At 45.2% G+C, this 25369-nt stretch overlaps 2 protein-coding genes across 9 annotated transcripts in view; both read left to right on the top strand.

Moving 5' to 3' along the window:
- The window catches only part of Miga (mitoguardin), a 148745-nt gene that overhangs the window by 23589 nt on the left and 99787 nt on the right, over positions 1-25369 (top strand). For all 8 annotated transcript variants that reach the window (XM_077628257.1, XM_077628255.1, XM_077628261.1 and 5 more), the window contains exon 3: positions 18828-18877. In XM_077628257.1, the coding sequence (XP_077484383.1) occupies positions 18828-18877 (50 nt within the window). The remainder of the gene's footprint in view (positions 1-18827; positions 18878-25369) is intronic.
- On the top strand, positions 6042-15251 carry LOC144094321 (uncharacterized). The gene has a single exon (XM_077628265.1). The coding sequence runs from the start codon at positions 6198-6200 to the stop codon at positions 7680-7682; it is 1485 nt and encodes a 494-aa protein (XP_077484391.1). The 5' UTR covers positions 6042-6197; the 3' UTR covers positions 7683-15251.

The following is a 25369-nucleotide window of genomic DNA, read 5'->3' as shown; positions in this document are numbered from 1 at the left end:
TGTGGGTGTCTTTTATGGTGGTCTTGATGTGACCTAGCAGTGACGTATCAATGAATGGTGCATAGGCGTTGTCTGCTGGTGGTCAGCTGGAGCGGGCTTGCGGAAAGGACAGGACACATGCAAGTGACAGGGTGAATCCTGTAACATATGAAAGGCTGGCTTAGACGAGCGCCAGGAACATTTGGCACTGCTACTGCAGAGTGTGCATGGACACTGCTGTCGATGTGGGTGTCTTTTATGGTGGTCTTGATGTGACATAGCAGTGACGTATCAATGAACGGTGCATAGGCGTTGTCTGCTAGTGGTCAGCTGGAGTGGGCTTGCGGAAAGGAGAGGACACGTGGAAGTGACAGGGTGAATCCTGTAACATATGAACGGCTGCCTTACACGAGCACCAGGAACATTTGGCACAGCTACTGCAGAGTGTGCAGAAACACTGCTGTTGATGTGGGTGTCTTTGCAGTGACGTAGCAGTGACGTATCAATGAACGGTGCATAGGCGTTGTCTGCTAGTGGTCAGCTGGAGCGGGCTTGCGGAAAGGACAGGGCATGTGCAAGTGACAGGGTGAATCCTGTTACATATGAAGGGCTGGCTTAGACTAGCACCACTAACATTCGGCTCAGCTGCTGCTGAGTGTGTGTGAATACTGCTATCGATGTGGGTGTATTTTGTAGTGGTCTTGATGTGACATAACAGTGACGTATCAGTGAACGGTGCATAGGTGTTGTCTGCTAGTGGTCAGCTGGAGCGAGCTTGCGGAAAGGACAGGGCATGTGCAAGTGACAGGGTGAATCCTGTAACATATGAAGGGCTGGCATAGACGAGCGCCTGGAACATTCGGCACCGATGCTGCTGAGTGCGTGTGAGGTGACACCTTCAATGGTACCTTTAGACTGATACCTTCAGTAGTTTTATTTTGTTGTTTAGAAGAGTGCTGCCAGCCTGAGTGCCAGACTTTAAGCAGGAGTAGGCACACACGACATACATAGCATCAAGAGCTTTTTAATGCAGTTTATTGTAACAGACGCCAAAGACAAATCAGCAAACACTAGCGAGCTGTAAGTTAATTGTAAAGCGAAGAACATATTGCAGGACAGGGGGAAAAAGAACGCGATAAATTAGAATAAAGCCGTGCAATATGATTTCACGGTCTGAACCAGAAAAATAAAGGCAAGTAACAATACTTTGAACATACTTTGATATTCAGGACAGCGCGCAAGAGAATAATCATACTTTATCACATTGCACAACATCAGCAGATAAGGCATTCCACTGGCGAGCCGTTCTTGGAAGGGATGATTCTTTAAAAATAATAGTCTTGCACGTATATTCTTTAACTTTTTTAAGGTGATAGGAATGTGTTGCATGCGGATTAGCGGTGTCAATGTAAAGTGTTTCATTATTTCCTAACTGGTCGTGATAAAGCAAGTAAAAAATTTTCGTCCGTTCATGGCAATGCCTTGAAGCCAGGCTTTCCAAGTTTGCGTCAAATAAAAGCAGGGATGGGGATGTGCATCACTTATATGCGTTACAGATGAATCTCACCGATTTGCGTCGTAGCTTTTTAGGTTTAGTGATATTTGTTTGCTTGTAGGGGTCCCAAGCAGCTGCAGCGTATTCCAGTATCAGTCTGATGTATGTTTTATGTGCTAGTAGTTTTATGTCACGTGTTGGTTTTGCGAGTGTTCTTCTCAAGTACCCATCTTTTATGATTCTATATTGTTCACATGTTGCTTGTTAGTGCAAAGCCTAGCGTGACAACAAAATGAGCTGTAAATGATTTTAGTATTTATTAAAAAGTATATAGTCAAAATTGAGGACTTTTATTTTTTAAGAACTGTCTCTACTCTCCTTTTTTTTTTTTAAGGGGCATGGTATGCACATTCTCATTTTGTTTAAATTGTATCATGCTCTGATTCGTGTATAATAAAAATATGTGATCGTAAATGGTAAATCTGAGACTGTCTTGATGCAAGCCACATTTCAGGAATTAAAACAAAACAAACAATATAAAAATCCATTCCGTGTTCTGCATTCTTTGAGCAAGGCGATGAACTAAAAACAAATTTTTGAGAAAACAAGCCTGAAGGCACTAAACTAGCACACACGGTCTATGTGTAGATGCCAACAGATATATTTGTTTGGAGCACTTATATTTTGTTTTTTGGGCTAATTATTTCAGTGCAACATTGAAAGAGTGTTGTAGATGCCGAAAAGGTTACCTTTCAGAAATTACTTTTTTCGTGATCTGATCCCTGCTTTTTCCTTAAATTTGCCGTACAACGTAAATCAAGCATGAGGTCCCTATTCTTTTTACGCAAATGAGGCCCTGTGACGCCTGAATGCCTAAAGAGATAGCCGAAATCTCAATATTTAACATTTTAGTCCTCTGCAGTAGCGAGCCGATGGTGTCACAGTGCAGCAGCCATTATTGGCAGCAGAAATGAGCCTGCACCCAGATTGGTTGGGCATTCAGATTGAACCTAGTTCCTTTGTACTCGCAAAGTGGATCGAAAATATGTCTCTGAGTGCTGTAGACTTTCCGCATGCCTAAAAAACTGAAGCAGTGAGAGCGAATGGAATCTGGTAAAAGCGCTTGAAACTTTCTTGGAGGCGAGCACAGTTGTTCAAACCACACCAAGAAGGCAGAAAAGCTGATGGACACACCTTGCCCAGAAATGTGAAGGGAGAAGCCGTCAAAATGCATGGCTGTGGGCTGCCCCAGCAAAGCAATAATTGCATGCAAGCTTCCGCTGCGTGTGTGCTAAGCGTGGTTCTAATTGAGTTCGTGAAATGCAGTTTCGTCTCTTTATTTTGAGTTTTCCAAGTGCGCATTACTCAGATTGTTTTTTCACTGGACATGAGGAATTCGCTGCCCCTTTGAGGCATTTCAAGGATGCCATCTTTGGCTGGAAATGGATGGACAAGCAGTGCTTGAAGGTTCTTGCGCCAATTGCAGTCTGCTGAGGAGAGACACTGCATGCTTTGTGATGCTCTTTCTCGAATCTTTGTATAATATATACTTACTGGCCTTATTCTTTCTTTCCACCACAAGGCATGTTTGTTTAATTAAAGACACGCACCAGTTGAAAGTTCCGTGCTGTTTTGCTTATCATGTACTGAAAAAAACAAGTGCCGACTCACAGTTTGCATTTTCTGATGGGATACTGCATAAAATATCTATTCTCATTTTGACAAGTCAAAATGAAGGAGTGAGAAAAATGCGGCAACATGAGCCGCTGCGGTGGCCATTGTGCTCGGCTGCTGACCCGAAAGACGTGGGTTTGATCCCGGCATTGCGATCGAGGTGAAATGCTGGGGACCCACGTACTGTGCGATGTCAGTGCAAATTAAATGAGCCAGGCGGTCGAAATTGTCCAGAGCCTTCCACTACGGCATCCCTCATAGCCTGAGTCACTTGGGGACATTAAACCCCATAAACCAAACCAAGCCTCATTCTTAACAGTGCACTTGTAATATTACTCATGCTCCTACTCTGGGCATACTTGGCATTACTCAAGGCATGCTCAGCACACTTGGGCAAAGGCTAAAGGAAAACCCCTAGGAAGTCTGGAAATAAACATTAAGAAAAACACCTGTGTACCTGACACATTATCTATTTTTATTTATTGAATACTGTGGACATGCTGTATGTCCAAGCTGGAGAGGGAAATACATACAGGGGAAAAGCAAAGCAAGTACCGAACAATGTAGATGCCACAAAATAGACAATGCAAAAACACATATAAAAATGCAGTTACAGCTCAGCTACGAATGCAGCAGTGAAGATATCAAGAATGATTAGAAAGCAACAGAGAGTTCTGCGGTAGGGCATTCCATTCAGAAACTGTTCATGGAAAAAAAGAAAACTTGTACGTATTTGTGCATGCAAAAATAGGTTCCAGGCTAAGGGTATGCTTGTGGCGCGAGGCTCGTCTAGAATCACTAGCGATGTGATTTTCGGGTCGAATACCAAGTCGAGAAAAGTATAATGAATGAAGGAAACTGAGACTGGCTTTCTTTCTTTTATCTGCAAGTGGTTCTAAGTCTGCAAGTTTCAGCATGGCGGAAGGAGAGTCTAGGTGCCGGTAACGGTTGAAAATAAAGCGAGCCGCAAGACGTTGTATTTTTGCTAGTTTTTGGGTGTCATCTGTAATGTAGGGATCCCACACAGTGCAGGCATATTCGAGAGTTGGCCTTACAATGGATTTATATGCCTTCAGATATGCCTTATTAGATGGAATCGGTCTAACTTTCCAATCGGCGTTTTCCAATAATATTCAAGCACCCTGACCAGAATGAATGTTTCTGAAAAGAGAGTCACTTTGTTTATCAGAGATGAAGGCCTGGCAACATTTCCAGTTACATTTTGAAAAATTGTGCTTTCTGGTTGCATTGTTTGAGAAATTATTAGAAAGTTATGAATTGCCTTGGCTTTAGAAGTGCCAGTGTAGTTCCCTTATATAAGAGTGGGGATAAAACTAAAACATCTACCTATAGGCCCATATCCTTGACGAGCGGGTCGTGCAAAACAATCATTCACGTCATTTATTCTCAGTTTATCGGCGATCTGCAGAAAAATAGTTTTTTCCTGTTCGACACAACATGGATTTATATCCGGTTTTTCATGTGAAACACAGCTCATAGAATTCCTTACGTTTCCTTAACATGTTATGACCTGAATGCTTTTCTCAAGAAAAAAAAAATTTACTCGTACATTGAACTCTTTGTGTTCTGGGAACATGCAAGAAAAACTCTCAGACCATTCTGTAGGTTTGTTGGGAAACAGCGACAAGTGCAGAAATGCTTCATTTGAATTTTATTTGGAGGACTTGTCATGTGGCATAAGATGGGGCACAGATTTCTTGTGAGCAGGCTCTCATAGTTGTCCTGTTGTTGAAGTCTTGTTCCTGGACACAGCAGGCGGTGAACATCCCCGTTAGCATGGAGGAGGAGGATAAACTTTATTTTCGTCGACAAAAGTAGCATACAGTGTGGGGTTATAGCCCCATCAAGTGCCATGAGCCCGTGGCGTCCGGCGACTTCTAGGGCTCTTGTCACAACCCGGATCTGTGTGTCCGAGTCGGAACTGAGCAATGCCGCCTCCCACTGGTCTGGACTCGAGAGCTGCAAACCTCGCGGAGGGGAGTCCTGAGGGCAAGCCCAGAGTATGTGGGATAGAGTGGAATGTTGGCCACGTAGTTGACAGGAGGGAGAGTAGACCCCAGGGTATATGCGGGCATATATTGCGGGGTTGGGGAAGGTGTTCGTTTGGAGTTGCCTCCACGCAACCTCTTGGGGTTTGGTGAGAGAAATATGTGCGGGGGGATATAGAAGTCTACCTAAACGGTAGTGCATGGTTATGTCATGAAATGTAACCATACGATCTCTCACCGTCCACAGGACGGACGACACCACATCCCGGTCGACGAATCCTCGGACATTAGAGTGGAACATTTGGGACATGTGCTCCTTATCTGACGGAGTGAAGATAGCTGGGGAGGAAGCATTCGTGGTTTGGTGCATTTCGTTGTTTTGTTGAGTCTTTATGCTTAGTGTCTTTGAAACTTCTGAGTTGCCTTTGCCAGCTGCGCCCACCATGTCCCCGCAAACTGCTTAATCTCATTTGCCCACCTACCTTTCTGCCGCCCCCTGCTGCTCTTGCCTTCTCTTGGAATCCACTGCCCCAGCAAAGCAATAATTGCATGCAAGCTTCCGCTGCGTGTGTGCTAAGCGTGGTTCTAATTGAGTGCGTGAAATGCAGTTTCGTCTCTCTTTATTTTGAATTTTCCAAGTGCGCATTACTCAGATTGTTTTTTCACTGGACATGAGGAATTCACTGCCCCTTTGAGGCATTTCAAGGATGCCATCTTTGGCTGGAAATGGATGGACAAGCAGTGCTTGAAGGTTCTTGCACCAATTGCAGTCTGCTGAGGAGAGACACTGCATGCTTTGTGGTGCTCTTTCTCGAATCTTTGTATAATATATACTTGGGGTTTGGTGAGAGAAATATGTGCTGGGGAATACAGAAATCTACCTAAACGGTAGTGCATGGTGATGTCATGAAATGTAACCATACGATCTCTCACCGTCCGCAGGACGGACGACACCACATCCCGGTCGACGAATCCTCCGACGTTAGAGTGGGCTCGGCAGCTGTGCCACTGCGCGGACGAGTAACCCTCTTGTCTTCGCCATGCAGGTGCTCCTTCCTGTGTTCACACATGTGCTGTTGCCTGTTCTGGCTGCTGCCTGCGTTGACGTGCGGCCACGTTATCGTCATCACTACGGCAGTCATGAAGCTGATACCAATTCCGTAACAGCGGCTGACGTCACGTTTACCTGGATTTCGCCACCACCTGGCTCTGGGACCATCCGTTCGTCGTGGGAAATACAATCGCCGCAGACATCATGTTTTTCGCCACCTATAAAAGATCGCCCGTGGACCGCGGCGCCTTGTGGGCTCGGCAGCTGTGCCACTGCGCGGACGAGTAACCCTCTTGTCTTCGCCATGCAGGTGCTCCTTCCTGTGTTCACACATGTGCTGTTGCCTGTTCTGGCTGCTGCCTGCGTTGACGTGCGGCCACGTTATCGTCATCACTACGGCAGTCATGAAGCTGATACCAATTCCGTAACAGCGGCTGACGTCACGTTTACCTGGATTTCGCCACCACCTGGCTCTGGGACCATCCGTTCGTCGTGGGAAATACAATCGCCGCAGACATCATGTTTTTCGCCACCTATAAAAGATCGCCCGTGGACCGCGGCGCCTTGTGGGCTCGGCAGCTGTGCCACTGCGCGGACGAGTAACCCTCTTGTCTTCGCCATGCAGGTTAGAAAATCATACTCTCTTTTTGCAAAGAAATCGAGCAACTACTTCTTAATTCAGCTGCCGAGCCCGCAGTGTTGTACTTGTATTGTCGTTGAATGCTTTGCTGTTGTCCATTCGTTGCTTATGCAATCCGGTGACATAGAAACTAACCCTGGTCCTGACACTGCCGCCATACTTGCAGAACTACAGAAACTAACATCGGGCCAAAGCACGTTAATCAGCGAAGTAAAAGACCTCAGCAGCAGGTTAGTAGCGACAGACAAATCGATCACCGAATTAAGTAAGCGCATTACCGAATTAGAAACCCACTATCAGGACCTCGCATCACCTAAAACAGAAGTCGAATCCATTAAGACTGATGCCGCCACGTCGGCGAGCCAAATCAGTAACCTCGAATCCAGAGTAGACGATGCCGAAAACCGGTCGCGCAGCAACAACCTGCTATTTTATGGCTTACCTGATACTAGCTCAAAGGAAACGTCCTCTGAGTCTGAAGAACTGGTCACCCGCCTTTGCAGTGAAAATTTGGACATCACCATAGACCCAAAAGAAATAGAAAGAGCACATCGTCTTGGCCGTCACTCAAGTGAACGATGTCGACCCATTATCGTTAAATTCACTTTCCATAAGACAGAAGAATCCATCCTAAAAAACGCCCGGAAACTAAAAGACACCGACTACAGCATAGGAGAAGACTTTTCACATTCTGTCCGTAAGGCACGCAAACATTTACTACGTTTCGCGAAAGAAACATCTGATAAATACGCACTGCGCTTTAAAACACTGTACATAGGCCCCAAGCAGTATATATTCGACGACTTGACGGAAACGGTAAAAGAAGTGCCATAGCAATCACACTCTGCTCGCTCTAAAGCAACTCCCCGACAGCACACCCCCTGAACTAATCTTACCTTATCTGCAGTATTTACTAACATACGAAGCTTTTTACCCAAATGGGAAATCGTATCTAGTCTTGTCTTATCAACCAACAGCACCCTTCTCATTCTTACAGAAACGTGGTTAACAGGCAATATCAGTGATACCGAAATTTTAGCTGCGCTGCCCAACTTTAAAGTTTACCGTAAAGACCGGGAAAGAGCCCGTGGCGGTGGCGTGCTCATAGCCGTACATCAGCAGTTTTCAGCATCCTTAATCAATGTAGATTCTAACTTAGAACTGCTATGGCTGCTCTGCCACGCTGCCCCCCGAACTGTGCTGGTAGGAGTCTGTTACAGGCCACCGCAAAATGATCCGGACTTTTCCTACAAACTAAACAATGTGCTGAGTGAACTGACATCATCGTATCCTAACGCAGATATTGTTCTTTTTGGTGATTTCAATTTTCCCACTATTGACTGGCGTAACTACACCTCCATGACAAATTCTTCAGAAGCAAAAAATTTTGTCGATGTCTGTCTTAACTTCAACCTTACTCAGCTAATATTAGAGCCAACGCGCATTGCGCAGAATTCCGCCAACACTCTAGATCTGATATTAACCAACAGCCCTGATAGCGCAACAAGTATTACATACCTAAGGGAAATAAGTGATCATAAAGTCATTCATGCTACCTTCAGTTTTACACCCATGCTTCGTCAAGTTTTCAGGAAAACAATTCGTCTTTATGAAAAAGGTGATTTTCAAGCAATAAATGAAGAACTAACTGCTTTTTTTACAACTTATGAAACCGATTTCCACACAAAGTCTCTTAACGAAAATTGGACGATTTTCAGGGACAAAGTTCACGAACTAACAAACAAGTACATTCCGGTAGCTAGTTTCCGTGCTAACCAGCAAAAACCGTGGTTTACTACGGCCCTGAAACGCCTGGAAAACAAGAAAAAGCGTCACTATCGGGCAGCAAAGCGGAACCCAAGCCAAGCATCATGGGAAAAGTACTACACTGCCGAAGCTGATTACCTTGCTGCTATCCGCAACGCAAAACACACCTTTTTCCACTCTGACTTGCCAAAAATGCTAATACACAACCCTAAAAAATTCTGGCACGTAGTAAACCCGAAGGATACACGTACAATTGTTCTTACTAACGATATGGGTCAAACCATCAGCGATTGTGAATGTGCTGACAATTTCAATAGAGCCTTTTCAACTGTTTTTGCGAAAGAGTGTGATTTACCTGCTAACGCCTTCATAAGTTCCTTCACAGCGTCAACCATGGATCCAGTTTCTTTCTTCGCAGATGGTATATCATCTCGTATTGAAAATCACAAGCTAACGTCATCAGCCGGGATCGATGAAATTAACTCGAAATTTCTGAAAAATACTAAGCACATTTCTGCGGCCTACTTATCACTATTGTACTCTCAGTCTCTCTCTTCAGGTAACATACCGCATGACTGGAAAGTGGGAAAGGTCGTCCCAATCTTCAAGTCCGGTAACAAAAACTCGCCCTTAAATTATCGACCCATTTCCCTAACAAGCATTCCTTGTAAAATCATGGAGCATGTAATTTATTCTCAAGTCATGAACTTTCTCGATTCCAACAATTTCTTTCATTCATCACAACATGGCTTCCGTAAAAATCTTTCCTGTGAGACACAACTGGCTACATTTGTTCATGACTTACATGCTAACCTTGACTGCAACCAACAGATTGATGCTATTTTTTTAGATTACGCAAAAGCCTTTGACAAAGTACCACACCAGAGATTACTACTTAAGCTCTCTTACCTAAATATTCACCCTAGCATTCTAAACTGGATTAAAGAATTTTTAACAAATCGAACCCAATTAGTCATAGTTAATAACGAATTTTCTGATTACATTCCAGTAACCTCAGGCGTCCCCCAAGGATCAGTGCTCGGACCGTTATTATTCTTAATATACATTAATGACTTGCCCCTCCACGTATCATGTCACATTCGTATGTTCGCAGATGATTGCGTCATTTATCGTACTATTAATAACTCTTCCCACCAAGAAGCCCTCCAGACTGACCTAACTAACGTTCAGAAATGGAGCGACCTGTGGATGATGACACTTAACCCTCAGAAATGCAAGATTGTATCCTTCACCCGTCGCACTAAACCATTTATTTTTTCGTACAATATAGCTCAAATCCCAATAGAAGCAGTTAACTCATTTAAGTACTTAGGAGTCACGCTATCTCATGATTTATCTTGGCGCACACATATTTCTAATGTAATATCATCCGCGAATAAAACACTAGGCTTTTTGAAACGCCACTTACGTCACGCTCCCCAACAAGTTAAACTCCTGGCTTACCAATCGCTAATCAGACCGAAACTAGAATATGCATCCCCCATATGGAATCCACATCAAATATACCTCATAAATGCCCTCGAATCTGTCCAGAACCGTGCCACTAGATTCATCCACAATACCTATTCATACCAAGTCAGCGTGTCGTCTTTAAAAGCAGAATCCGCCTTATCAACCCTTGTTATTCGTCGCCGCATTGCCAGCCTAAACCTGTTTCATAAGTTCTTTTACAGCACCCACGGTTACGCAGGCTATATCACATCACCAGCTCGCATATCGCATCGCACTGGTCACATTCTTCAAGTTGCCCGGCCTCGGACCCATACGACCACGTTCGCTGCCTCCTTCTTCCCCCGAGCAGCATTAGATTGGAACGGCCTTTCCCACAGCATCGCCGCTATCACCTGCCCATCCAACTTTTCCAAAGCACTAACAGATCATATTGTATGTTGAACCCACATGGCAACCATTGTACTTATTTTTTTTTTGTATAATCCACCCCTTATGTAATACCCCCACGGGGGTCCTTAAGGTAATAAACTGAACTGAACTGAACTGGAACATTTGGGACATGTGCTAGGGACTTCTTGAGAGCCTCATCGGCACGTCACCCAGCCCTTATCACCCTTAAGGGCCAGCGGTTATCTTGGCATTACATGCCCTGCCTAAGCTCATTTCTTCCTCTTGATTTCGACTAGGATGTCATTAACCCAAGTTTGTTCTCTCACCCACTCTGCCCGCTTCCGGTTCAGAGTTGCACCTATCATCTTTCTTCCCATAGCTCGCTGCTTTGTCCTTACCTTAAGCTGAATCCTTTTACAGCGGAGCTTTATACCTCAACCGTCCAATTTTGCAAGAAAGAAACCATAATTTTAGTGAAGTCTAGTGAGTGCTTTAGTATGTAGCACTTTAAATATTTTTGCACCTCAGGCGCTGCGTAAATTTCTTAGTTAATTTCTCTATACAGTGGGAACACTTAGGTTTTCAGCTTCTTCGAAAGAGGTTAACATTCGAAGCCCTCATGAGTGTGAAGTGCCAACCCATAACGTACCATAATGGGGCATTACTGGCTAAAAAAAAACAAAAATTGGAAAAAAAATTGTAGGACACTTAACCTTTGTCTTTAAGAGGGACCTGACAGCATGTTGCAGCGCTGCCAAGGAGTCCACAGGTCCCTTCAGCCCATGCCTTGCCTGCTGGACAATTTAAGGAAAGGAAATGATGCCTGTCTCAGATATCTTGGTGGGCACCGGAACCCATGGTTAGGGAAGGAAACTGAAATGAAAATTGGTTTTAAGGAAAGGAAATGACTCCTGTCTCACATATCTGGGTGGTGTTGTAAGGGAAGGAATATTTGCACCCACAATTACAAGTGTTCCCTTCCAGTAAACATTAGGTGTGCAGCTGCTTGGAAAGGGGTTGACACATTCAAATCCCCTGTGTGAAGTGCAAACCATCAAGCACCTTCCTTCTCCCCGCATGTGTTTCTAGGTGAAGATTATGGTTGTGTTTTCATGTCAGGCTAAAAATTGAATGCAAATTTGAAATCAGGCATACAGCATGCAGCTCAAGTACATTTCACTTGTCTCTGGTTTCACGTCTGAGAATTTTCAAGTGAAGCCGCAATTGATAATTGAGTGTCATTTTACAGCCCACCTTCACTTTGTAGATTGGAGGCACATTTTTTCATTAGCCTCCACGTTGTTTCTGCCCCGTAGATGAGTACTGGTAAGATACAGCTGTTGTACAGTTTTTGCTTGAGAGATGTTGGTAAACTACCATTCATGATCTGAGCGATCCTGCCATATGCGCTCCACTGCATTCTTATTCTTGTAGTTATTTCCCTCTCATGGTTTGGATCTGTGGTCGCTCCTGCCCTAAGTAGACGTATTCCCTTACCCCCGCCACGGTGGCTCACTGGTTATGGCGCTCAGCTGCTGACCTGAAAGACACTGGTTCGATCCCGGCTGCGGCGGTCGAATTTCAATGGAGGTGAAATTCTGTGCTGTGCTGTGCAATGTCAGTACACATTAAAGAACTCCAGGTGGTCGAAATTTCTGGAGCCCTTCACTACGAAGTACTTCGTAGCCCAAGTTGCATTGGGACGGTAAACCCCTATAAACCAAACCATGAGCTATCTTCTAGTTTGCGCTAAACTTTGGGGTGGCCATTACTTGAAAAGAGGCGAAAATATCTGAGACGCTCTTTCTTTTACGATATTGGAAATACATAAACATTTCCGCCCGCACTTTCACTTGTCGATCATGCATTTGCTGTTGTGTTCAGCTTGGTCGTTACCTTCTCCAGGGTTCACGTGGGTTGTAAAATCCCTTGAAGGCACTATGCGGCCTCAGGATTTGCACACCAATCAGTCACCTGCATGGCTTAGAACAGCCACCTGGTAGTGAAGTGCAAGCCATTTTGCCTGCCATGGTTGTAGTGCCCACACAGAACGAGGATGACATCGCAGAGCCGACATATTTAAGAGAAGCCAGCTGCTGGGTGGAATGTGATGCACCGCGTGGATGGTGTGAGTAAGGCTGAGGAAGATGCAGAGCTTTGTTTTTCACGCTCTTGTTGCTGTAAACGTGGTACTTTCACGGATAACTGAAAATAAATAATGAGGGAAGGTTTGGAAGGTTCTTCTTTTGTAAAGCTCCCCACAGGGGGGTGTCTGCAACTTGCAGGCGTTGGTGAGTGGCGACACCACGAGTTCCCGAGCATCTGCAGGGACATCCCCGCAGGGGGATGATGGTGAACAGTGCATCACCGTGGACCAGAGCACCCGCGCCTCCCCGTGCGTGGCATCACCGTGTCCGGGGAAAAGGGGATCCTGGTGGTTGAGCCGACGCCGAGCGTTTGGACCTTTAAGGTTCCTCGGCGGAGGCAACACACCACTTTGGCCCCAGCTTCCTGTAGACGGCACCTCCGGCCTGACCCGACCGGCAGTCGCCTTTTCCTGTCCTCCTCTACATCTTTTACTTTCCTATCTTCTTTCTGACTACTGTCCTGTCTCCTCGTCGTTTCTTGGTTTTTTCATTTCTTCTTGGGCGGCTAGGGTTAACCTTGTGTGGCGAACTACCCTGGGTTTCGTCATATTTGGTTATAGTTGAGGTGTACAGCTGGCGTGGGCAGGACTTGCGTGCAAGTTGCTGTCCCGTCCCCTTGTTGGGCTCCGTGGTGGGTGGCTGGCACCGTGGCTGAAAAACTAAATTTTTTTATGGCTCCCCTCCATTCCCAACCTGATCGCTTTCTAAAAAGAGGGCGGAACGATAAAGATTTTTTTCAAAAAAGAAAAGTGTCATTCCCAAAATTTCATGTCATTCACAGCAAAGATGAAGAACAACAAGCAAGACTGATTTCCCCATTCTTGGTAGCAAAGTGCCTGACAGATACCTTGTGGTTTGGGTACAAGGTATCAAAAATGGCTAGTGGCGACTTACTGCTCGAAATACGTGACATCGTCCAGCACTTGAAACTTGCAAACATTGTATCGATAGGGGAGATCCCTGTCTCCATCACGTCACACCGATCTTTGAACACAGCCCGAGGCGTCATATCAGAAATTGATTTTGTTCACCTCTCTGAAAAAGAAATGCTTGAAGGCCTTGCCGACCAAGATGTCATAAATGTTCAGCGGATAAAGATCCGGAAGGATAACAAGGAAATAGATACGAAACACATGATCCTCACTTTCAACACCAGCACACTACCTGAAAGCATTGAAGTCGGGTACCTGAAAATAAATGTAAGGCCATATATACCCAACCCACGCAGATGTTTCAATTGCCAGAGGTTCGGCCACGGCTCACAGAGTTGTCGCGGCCGCAAGACTTGCGCGAAATGCTCCTCGAAAAAATACCAGTCAGATGAATGTGTTGCTGCCCCGCGGTGCACAAATTGTGAGGGAGACCATGCTGCATACTCCAGGGCTTGTCCATCCTGGAAAAATGAAAAAGAAATAATTACTCTGAAAACCACTGAAAACATTTCTTTCAAGGAAGCGAGAAGGCGATACGCCGAAACAAACCGATTCTCCTTCACTGCGAAAACAACCTTCGCCGATGTGGTGAGTGGGCGCGGCGCATCACACCAGGCTTCGGCACCTGTCCAGGCCGCACACAGTGGGCCCATGGCAGGGCCATCCTCGCCCCCTGGTGGAGTACCTGATACTACTCCGCCAACCCCAAAGCAGGCTGCGCAGACCCCCGGGTCAGCGGGCCTCAAGACCTCTTCCCACACGTCGAGGTCTAACTCAAAAGTCAGCGTGCATCCTGCACGGTCGTCCAGCACCTCTGCTGAGGCGATGGACACGACCCAGGGCAGCCTCGTGCCGTCCACATCGGACGGACGGCGGATGTCTTCAGATCGATCAAAAAAATGTGAGGCTCCGAGTCAAACAGCCAAATCAAAGTTAATCTAATTTTATCTGCACACATGCACACAACATTAAGATGGCTTTCATAATACACTGGAACTGCAGAGGTCTCGTAAATAACTATAATGACATAAAAGACATTTTAAACACAATTTCTCCTATTGCTTTATGTGTGCAGGAAACCAATCTAGGCCCTCAGCACACAAAGGTGCTAAAGAAGTATACTGTCTTCCGCCGTGACCAAGAGGGGGCGAGCAGATTCTCGGGAGGCGTAGGCATCATTGTGCAACCTGGCGTAGCAGCTAGCGAGATCAAACTCAAAACTAGGTTCGAAGCCGTAGCAGCCACCGTGGTTGGTTACAAAACCATTACAATTTGTAGCGTATATCTTCTACCACATCTCGAAGTAAGACAGCATGAATTAGAGAGCCTTTTACAACAGTTACCGGAGCCATACTTGATAGTTGGCGATTTTAATGCACTCTCTTGTTTCTGGGGCAGTGAGAAAACCGATAGCAGAGGTCAGGTTATTGAGGATTTTATACTATCCAACAATATTTGTTTATTGAACACCGGTAAACCTACTTATTGCTCCCCTAGTTCAGGAAAAATGAGTGTTTTAGATTTGTCTTTCAGCTCTCCTTCAGTTTTTAACGATTTTAAATGGGATGTCTTAGACAACCCGTACGGAAGCGATCATCTCCCTGTTAAAATCTGCCTGTCATCCCCACCATCAGTCACCCAGACAAAACCACGGTGTTGGAAGCTCAATTTAGCAGACTGGCAGCTGTTTAGAACAGCAGCCACGTTAGAAAATATTACGTTAAAAAATCTTATTGTAAATGAAATAAATGAAAAGTTCACAAATTGCATTCTTTCTGCCGCACGTTTGGCTATCCCCCAATCTTCAGGAATAGTACAACGCAACCATAAAATGTGGTGGACACGAGATTGCAAAGAAGAAAAAAACAACAAAATAAAGCTTGGTGTATATTTCGCCGATACCCTACACAGGAGAACCTTATAAACTTTAAAAAAGCAAGAGCAAAAGCACGGTACATACGTCGAAATGCCGAAAAATCATCCTGGCAGCGTTTCATTTTCTCAATAAACAGCCAAGTCTCTTCGAAAAAAATGTGGGAGGCAGTACACAAAATGGATGGTCACTACTCTCCATTCACGGTTCCTCTTCTGACCGCCACTGGTGTACAGACAAATATAAAATAACAAGCAGACATATTAGGCGAACATTTTTCCACTGTATCTAGTTCCTCTAAGTATACAGAATCATTTTTAAAATATAAAAACACAGCCGAAAAAGAAAGACTGCTGAAAAACGGCAGTGCTCACGAAGCATATAATAGCCCATTTACACTACAAGAAATTAACAGTGTACTTTCTTCGAGTAAACAGACAGCACTAGGACCAGATGAAGTCCATTACGAAATGCTTGCCCACTTGTCCGAACATGCTGTAGACTCGCTTCTGAAATTTTTTAACAAAATATGGTTATCAGGAGAGATTCCAGAGGCATGGAAAAAAGCCATTATTGTACCGTTGTTGAAGCCGGGAAAAGTACCTACCTCCCCTGGCAATTACAGACCTATAGCCCTAACAAGCGTACTTGCCAAATCCTTCGAAAGTGTCCTTAACATTAGATTAATGTTTATATTACAATCCCATGATCTTGACATCCATCAGTGTGGGTTTAAAAAGGCGTGCTCTACAACCGACCATCTAGTCCGCCTAGAGAACACAGTCCGAGAAGCATTTATACACAAGCAACACTGCCTTGCGGTCTTTTTCGGTTTAGAGAAAGCCTATGACACCACATGGAGGTTTGGCATACTGCGCGACCTTGGAGACCTCGGAATCCGTGGCAGAATGCTAAAATGCTTGAGTGACTTTTTGACCGACCGTTCATTTCAAGTACGCCTGGGTGCCACTCTTTCTAAGAATTTCATTCAAGAGAACGGCATGCCTCAGGGGTGCATATTAAGCACCACGCTTTTTATAGTAAAAATGAATTCCCTAGCAAAAATAATCCCAAAGTCTATCATGTATTCTGTCTACGTCGAAGATCTTCAGATTGCTTGCACATCCTCTAGCGTTACATCGTGTGAGAGGCAAATACAGATGACAGTAAATAAACTAACAACATGGGCAGACAAAAACGGTTTCAAGTTTTCTACGCAAAAGTCAGTAGCTGTTCTTTTTTCGCTTAGAAGAGGACTGCACACTGATCCCTCCCTGTATTTAAATGAAGTCGCACTACCAATTAAAGATGAGCACAAATTTCTAGGAATGACTTATGACAAAAAGCTCACATTCCTACCACACATAAACATACTCAAAAAGAAAGCTTCTAAATCTCTGAATATACTAAAAGTACTTTCACGAAAACATTGGGGTTCCGATAGGGCTTGTCTTTTACGGATTCATCGCTCTGTAGTACGTTCTAGATTAGATTACGGATGCATAGTTTATGGATCAGCGAGGCAATCGTACCTTAAACGGCTAGACCCTGTACACAATTTAGGCTTGCGTCTTTCCACCAACGCATACAGGACGTCACCGATAAACAGTCTTTATGTGGAAGCCAACGAGCCATCGCTTACAGAGAGAAGAACCATGCTCACTTGCTCGTACGTTTTAAAAATCAGTTCACTACCTAAACGTATCTGTCACCAAATAGTCACAAAGTGCCCATCTAGAACACTATTTAACAACAAACCATTAGCTATAAGGCCACTTCTCCTGCGTTTTGAAGATATGTGCAAAAACCTCAGCGTAATGGATACATTACCTGGCGTTGCTTGAAGACGTGGTCCACTGCCTCCATGGTTCAATTTTCCTGCAATCTGTGACCTCACTCTTGCACATTTCCGTAAAAAGCGAACTCCACAGCAACATATATTACAAGAATTCCGTGCCCTTGAAGAAAAATACAGTAGTTTTACAGAATTTTATACTGATGGATCAAAACCAGATAGTTGCATAGGAAGCGCAGTGGTGCGAGGAAATTTGGAGCAAATAGTAAGACTACCACAGTGTTCCTCCATCTTCACCGCGGAGTGCTACGCAGTATGGATGACCATAGAAAAAATACTAAGTGAGAACCTCAAAAATGCTGTTATTTACACAGACTTCCTAAGTGTACTTAGAGCTCTCCATTCTAAAAATGCAAGCTCCCCTCTGCTTGGTGACATCATACACAACATAGTAACTGCCACAGTTCAAGGACAAAATATAAAACTGTGCTCGGTCCCGAGTCATGTGGGAATAAAAGGCAATGAGAGAGCAGATGTGTGTGCTGGTAAAGCTCGTGTCAAGGAAATAGTCAAAGTAAATATGCCATTTAATGATTGCATGAAATTAGTAGCAAGGAAACTAAGAAAAAAATGGCAGTTGGCTTGGAACAATGAGGTCAAAAATAAACTACAGTTGGTAAAACCAGTTTTAGGTGAATTTAAGTCGTGTGTGCACCAAGAACGTTTCAAGGAAGTGATCTTATGCCGTCTCCGAATAGGCCACATGCACCTTCCTACTAACAAAACAAGACAAACCTGTTTGCCAAGAATGTGGAGATGAACTCACGGTTAACCACATTTTATTCTCTTGTGTGGAACTGGAAGAACTAAGAAAAACGTATTTTACTGAATTTTATAATAAATGCATTCCTTTTCATCCCGCACTGCTTTTAGGAGATGATGCAATTGTTAATATATCATGTGTTTTTAGCTTTCTTAACGAAACGGGATTTCTCAAGAGACTCTAAATTTTTTACCCACTGGTTTGTTTGAATTTTAGTACACCTCAGCCAATTTCTCATGAATGAGAAGAAAGCTGAGGCTTATATTTTGATTGGTTGGGAGCCTCGGTGTCCTTCCGCAGCCAAGGAAGGCTACTGAGGTTACCCGGCCCTCTTTAAAGCTTTTACTTGTAGCCATTTATAAAATCTGTGTATGTGTTCACTGGGTAATATTAATGTTTGAGGGCCGCTAGAGCAATGATGATTCTTGCATTTCTATAATATTCAACAAAACACTTTTTCCTATACCTTGTTCTTGGCGCATGATGGCCTCAGTTGCCTATGTGCCATAAAACACAACACACTTCTTTTGTAAAGCAACGTGTCATCACATATAGTAAATATTTTTGTTGGTCTTTGCTGTAGACTGTGCTGGCAGCAGTAACTGCATCAGAGTCAGCTGATGCACACTTGTGCTGCTAATAAAACTTGGGGATTTGTGGCAGTTGTTCATTGGCACAGTGCTGCTGCAGCCAATCTTTCTCAGCATAGCATTGTCTTTGTTTTCTTTAAAGGAGCAGTGTGTTTGGCCACATGTCTGACTGCTGCTTTTGCTTTCCAGGTACCTGAGGAGACGATTCGTCGATTTCAAATCTGCCGTTGCCAATGGAGGCAAGTGAGGCGTTTGCAATTTTTCGCACATTCATCTGTATTTTGTGCTGCTTTCAAGATGAACTGCATTGGATCTAATGCAGCTGTCAACAAATGTTGCATAGTTGAGCAGACAAGAGGAACCAGACACACACGTGTGGAGACGGCAGGCGCCAAAGAGATTTATAATGCATGAATGGCAGGTGTTTGCACAAATTCATGTTCATAATTTGTGGGCAGCATTCAAGTCTAAACGCTCGCCAGGTGAGAATATGCCAGTGTATGCAGGGTGCATTAGTGTGTGGGAGGCCTCGTGCACTCAGTTTTGCCACCCAGAGTGCTGATGGCAGCACACACCATGTTCATGCACAGCACCCAGCTGTGGTTGATTTTGAGCTCGCATGTTTTCAATCCAGAGGAAGAAATGGGCTTGGGCAGGGCGTGTAATGCGAAGGCAAGATAACTGCTGTTCCTTGAGGATTCCAAGAGAAGGCAAATTATTTAGTGGGCGGATGAGATTAAGAAGTTTTGCGGGGATAGGGTGGCCGCAACTGCTACAGGACAGGGTTAATTGGCCCTGCAGTGGGTGTAGTCAGGCTCATGATTTCTTTTTCTTCCTTGCGTTGTATTTGTGGTGCTCTAAAAAGCCACAACACAAGCCTGTCGTAAATGGGATATTTTGGAGTAACTGAAAACCACTTGGATTGTCGCTTCTTGGCCTTGGTTTCACACCTTAGAAGGGTCAGGGTTCGGGCTAGTGGGTAATCAGCATGAGGATTCATAGCGCACAGAATACACAGGACACAACACAAGCGCTTACTTCCACTGAATGGTCTTTATTTGGCGCTGACAGCCTTATAAAGGTCAGGTATTGCACACGTACAAACAACTAACAATGATTATCTTGTCAAGGTTATGATGTGTCAAGGAAAGAAGAAATCAAAACAATAAAAACATTTTTAAAAAATTAAAAAACAAAAAACTGTAAAACCTACCAAACAGTGCACAAGTTTCACACTTTCACCCTCTGCCTTGCACCTAAGAAAGCTAAGTCTTTCATTGATAAAAACAATGTGTTTTTATCAATATCAATACCTGACCTTTATAAGGCTGTCAGTGCCAAATAAAGACCATTCAGTGGAAGTAAGCGCTTGTGTTGTGTCCTGTGTATTCTGTGCGCTACGAATCCTCATGTTTCACACCTATCGCGTGAATTGCAGATTTCACCTTTCCATTGCAAGGCTGCACACCTTAAGAAGCCCTCCTGTTCATGCACTCCTTCTTTGGTTCTGGTAACTCTCTTCTTTACCTTTTTGCGTTTGGGTGTAATTGAATTATTTACCCATAAAAAGAAATGCCGAATGCCTTCAGTGACTACTTTCAAAGCATATTTTCTAAATGTGGCCAGATTCGCGATACCACTCAAATTTGTACGAGTCAACAGAATGTCAACATAACTAGAGAGGGTATTCTAAATCGGCTTTCACATCTCGATCCTAACAAATTGCCAGGTTCAACTTTTTTTCTCAAAACATACGCAGAAGCTTTGGCGCCATTTCTCGTAATAATGTTTGAGCGGTCGTTAGAGTGGCACAGTACCCCTTCACAGGTCACTCCGGTTTTTAAGAAGGGATGCAGAAAGCACATCAATAATTACCGTCCGATCTCACTAACATGTACTGTTTACAGACTTTTTGAACACATTTATTTATTCATGTTACCCCTTAAGGCCCTCCAGAGGAGGTTATTAACATAGGGGGAGACGGGGGAGATACAATCATATGAATAAACGCGATACATTTTAGCAAAAGTGCAACAACAAAACGTTAATTAAAGCGTAAAGCATAATGCAAAAAGAAAAAATGAACACAAACGAAAACAGCAAATTTTTGCACATTTCCTTCACACCAAAGAAGCTCTTGGAATTTAATGTCAGTTTCTGTGGCGATGACTGATGTCAAACTATTCCATTCAGTGATAGTGCGGGGAATGAATGAATTGGCGTAAGGTGATGAATGACACTGTACGGTGTAAGTTTGAAAAAATTATCATAGCATGGAAAGATAGCATGAGGTGACTGAAACAAATCACTGGGAAGGGATGGATGTTGATAAAGCTTATAAAAAGTGTTAAACAAGCAAGTTTATGGCGATGTGACAAATCTTCCAGTTTGGCATGTTTTTTTAATGCTGAAACGCTTGTGAAGGGTGAGTAGCGTGAAGACACCGTGTTTCTACAAGGATTCGATGTTATTGTTAATAGGCCTGACCAGTGTCCCAAATGGCCATAGCATATTCGATTTTAGGACATATTAGAGTTATATAAGCAAGTTTTTTAAAGTGTATAAAAGCGTGTCTGAGGTTACTAAGTTTAAGGAGGCTAAGTGAGTGGTTAGCAGATGGTAGGGAGAGGCCGATATGGTGATGCCATGTTAAGTCAAACTGAAGGTGCACCCCAAGGTACTTGTATGTTGTTAGTTCTGCAGTGTTATTAAAAATATAAGTGGTTGGAATGCGAGCACCAGGATTATCCAGGGTGAGCACCATAAGCTTACTGCGTTCAGGTTGCTTACTGCGTTCGTGTTGTTCCTATGTGGTGTTGTTCCCTTGTCTAGAATCTAGCGCTCCGCAGTCTCAATGTGCACGACCAACTAGCCCCCTACAAAGCTTTACTGACGTTTGTCTTGCATTGTAGACGATTCTAAATTCGCGGTTAACGGGGACTATGCAGGTGGCGCCAATTTGATTTCAGATTCCAATTCAATAACACGCTTTCTTAGTGCATCCAGGTGATTCTTCAGGCTGATATGAATGTTAAGGATCTTTTTCAATGAATCCAAGCCAGTTTCCAGACACTGGACCGCAAGAGCCACATTGTCTTGCTTCTCCTCCTGTGCCTGAATCATGGGCCCACCGAGAAGTAGGGCGCGCCTTTTGAAAGAACGAAGAGGTCATCATTGCAGCAACAGAAAGTTTCCTACTGACAAACCTGGAAGAGCATAAGCATGACATTGTAACTGTGGTGCCGTGGCCATAAATGTAAGGTGTTTGACATATTGGTCAAACACCTTATTTTCTAGAGCACAGCAAGATATTAACAAACGCACAGCACGGTTTCCGTCGGGGGTTTTCTACCACTACACAGTTAGTCACAACTGTTGGATGAAATTGCCAAAATCCTATACATATGTGATGACCCCCATAATGCGCAGGTCCACACGGGACGGAGAGGCAAAGAGACACCGTATGGCTCAGTTTAAACAAACAGGTATATTCAATAATTACACATGATTAAGATTATACATCAGAGGCTGGGGCGTCCGAGCTTACGTGCCGACGACTTCATGGGGGCGATGGTGTCTCCGGAGTTGGGCTCGAGCGGTTGCTGGCAGAAGCTGCACGCCGTCGGGCTTCGGCGCTGAAGGCCCTCTTGGCGAACGATGTCGTCCTGAGCGTGTATGCAGTAGAATTTCAATAGTCGTCCGTTTCTTCGAGGATGGTTCACAAACCCTTCCTCTAGTGTCGTTCGGCTTGGAAGATGAACAGGAGGCGAGCTTGTAGATGATGACAGCAGAGCATAATTTTACAACATACATATACAGAGAGTTAAACTGGAAAAAGCAGAACTGAATTTACAAAAGAACAAACTTTGCACTACTTTACTCATCGACCGGGCAGGTTAGTGCCTAAGTAGCATCACATTACATGCTAAGCATGGAGCCCCAGCTCAGACTGCTGGACTGCATCCGTTTACATGTGCTTTTAAGCACTTGATTAACAAAGGACTAAGGGCGGTCATTTCCAGTGGCCCGCCCAAAGCATCAATTCTCCAATCAAAAATAACATGCGAGATGGGGACAACCCCTTGGGTTAAGCTTAGCCTCGAACCCAGAGTCTGTTAACAATACAAACTAAATAAACAACAAAAACGCCACCACTCTCTCTCAAGTGAGAGTATACACAGGCTCTCTCTTCGGAGCTAATTCACTAGCGCCTGTCTTTCCACATTCTTGGCGAGTACTGCCTGTCCGCCATGACAGGTGTCCGTCACGGCCCTTCTGGGAATGCGCTTTTGTTCACGAGGCACGGCGGGAAGCTGTGGGTGCCTTCCCGGCGATAGCCCACGTCGAAAGGGGAAGGAGGGAAAGAATGTTGTCTTCGCGGTAGCGCATAGCGTCGGCTGTGGTACGGCGCGCTCTGGCCCGCTGACAGCTCCCTTGTCCTGGAATGTGCCCGGGAGGGCCGCACCTGGAACGGCCACGCAAATTGGGGAGGATAAAGCCTGTTTCCCCGCGGCGGCGGCGGCGGGTCCGGTTGTTCTGGTCGTCACTCAAAGAGCATGGCTGGGTAATTGATGATGCCGCTGTCACGGCGGCGGGTCCCTTCGTTCTGGTCGTCACTCAAAGTGCATGGCTGGGTAATTGATGATGCCGCTGTCATCTGGGTCTCCGTCTACGCCGCGCCGTGGAACGCGGAACCTCGCAGCACACAAGGAATGTCACACTCGCTCACCCTCCAGAAGAATGTTCTCCGAACATTTGAGTCCCTGCAGCTCCCTTGTCTTTCTGAATCGCCTCGCACAGTGCGTCCGACAAAACACTTTTCGCTGCACTCAACACCACTGCACAACACCAATGCCTCCGCTGTCATAACTGGCGTCTCCAGGGGCAGCACTGATCTTCTTTTACAGATAAACATGAAACTCAGCACCCAAGCCTCTCCTTTCTAGTCCAAACTGGACGAAATAAATTTACCACAGTTACAAAGGAGCTGCCCACTTCTAGCACGATCACGGCACAGACAAAAATATAGATAACGAGAGGAAGTAGGGCAGGTTCTGCATGCGCTCCGCATGCTCTCCTGTGAAGGTGTTACTTAATGACAGAAAGGTTTAACTATTAACTCCGATAACTTAACACATACGCATATAGCAATGTTATGAGCTGCGGCATTACACAATTCTAACCAGTTCACAACTCCGCTCTGTTTACGCCATTAGTCCGACTTAGCTTTCCGATTTCGCAGCGGATATCGGCCTTCATGAGTCATACTAAGTAAGTCTGTGCCCCTTTGTTTGCTTTGGGACTCGCGAGGGCTCGTGGCAGGAGCCTCTCCTGGCGTTATCTGCGCGGCAACCTCGCGCGCTTCTTCTTCTAGCAATGCATGAAGTAAATCCGGTGGCATTCCGGCCGTCACCTCGGGCGCCTGCCGAACAAATGCAGGAGAGGGCGTTTCTTGCGAACTATCTGCGCGCTCCGCTTCACTTCTGTCCCCATCAAAATCCGCGCTTTCCCTTTCCTCATTTCGTGAATACTGAACCGGTGCCGACTTGAGGCGATTTGCGTGTATCCTTATCAAACGCCGGTTCACGTCTCGGACTCTGAAGTTTACCGGAGAAAGCTTCTCGACAACCTCGCACGGTCCTCTCCACTTCGTCTGGAACTTACGAGCTAGCCCAATCTGCCTTTGGCAGTTTTCAATGTACACGCTGTCCCCCACATCAAACGGCGCATCTCTAGCACTGCGATCGTGCACCTCCTTCCTGCGCTTCGCCGCTTTCTTTAAGGACTCCTTTGCGATGTCCCTCGCCACTTGCAAGCGCGATTCTAGCTCAACCTTATAGTCGTCCAGTGAAGCGTATGGGACACGACGGGGGCCCTCTGGCACTTCACTAGGCTGGTCCGGGTCTCGGCCGTAGAGAAGAAAGAATGGCGATTCGCCCGTGCTCTCGTGTGCTGCGGAATTGTAGGCAAACATTGCATACGGGAGCCACAAGTCCCAGTCCCGCTGGTCGCGCGAAACAAAATGCGACAGGAACCCGGCCACGGTTTGGTTCAGTCGCTCCACCGCGCCGTTGCAAGCCGGATGGTACGGTGTTGTCTGCTTCTTAGCGATCTTAAGCAGCTCGCAAACTCTCCTCATTAGCTGCGACACGAAGTTCGTTCCCTGATCTGTCAAGAGTTGCCTCGGGGGTCCATGTCGGAGCACGATCTGTTCGACAAATGCTCTTGCAACCGTGTCTGCCTTCTGATCTGGGAGTGCTACCGCTTCCGCGTATTTTGAAAGGTGATCGACAAATACTAAAATGTACTTGTTTCCGGAAGTGGTCGTGGGCAATGGGCCCATTATGTCCATACCTGTCCGCTCGAAGGGAGCCGAAACCTCAGGGAACGGCTGAATTGGAGCTGGTCTTCGTCCCTTGGGTGTTTTTCTTTCGAGACAGGAATGACACTTCGCACAGTAGTCTCTAACATCCTGTCGCATGCCACTCCAAAAGTACAAACGCTCCACACGCCTGCGTGTCTTCGCTACGCCAAAATGACCGGCGCATGGCGCATCGTGAAATGCGCGAAGAACCCTTTCTGTCCACGACCGAGGTATGACGACTCTCTCCCAAGCGGTTTTCTCTAATCTCCCTTTCCTGGTTGGCCTCGTGCACCGACACAGGGTGCCGTCTTTGTCAATGAAATAACCTAGCTGTTCGGGGTGAGACGGTGCGCCCTCTAAGCTTTCG

Source organism: Amblyomma americanum, chromosome 6, assembly GCF_052857255.1.
Source record: "Amblyomma americanum isolate KBUSLIRL-KWMA chromosome 6, ASM5285725v1, whole genome shotgun sequence".
NCBI classification, from domain to species: Eukaryota; Metazoa; Arthropoda; class Arachnida; order Ixodida; family Ixodidae; genus Amblyomma; species Amblyomma americanum.
This window is presented reverse-complemented; position numbering and strand designations above follow the sequence as displayed.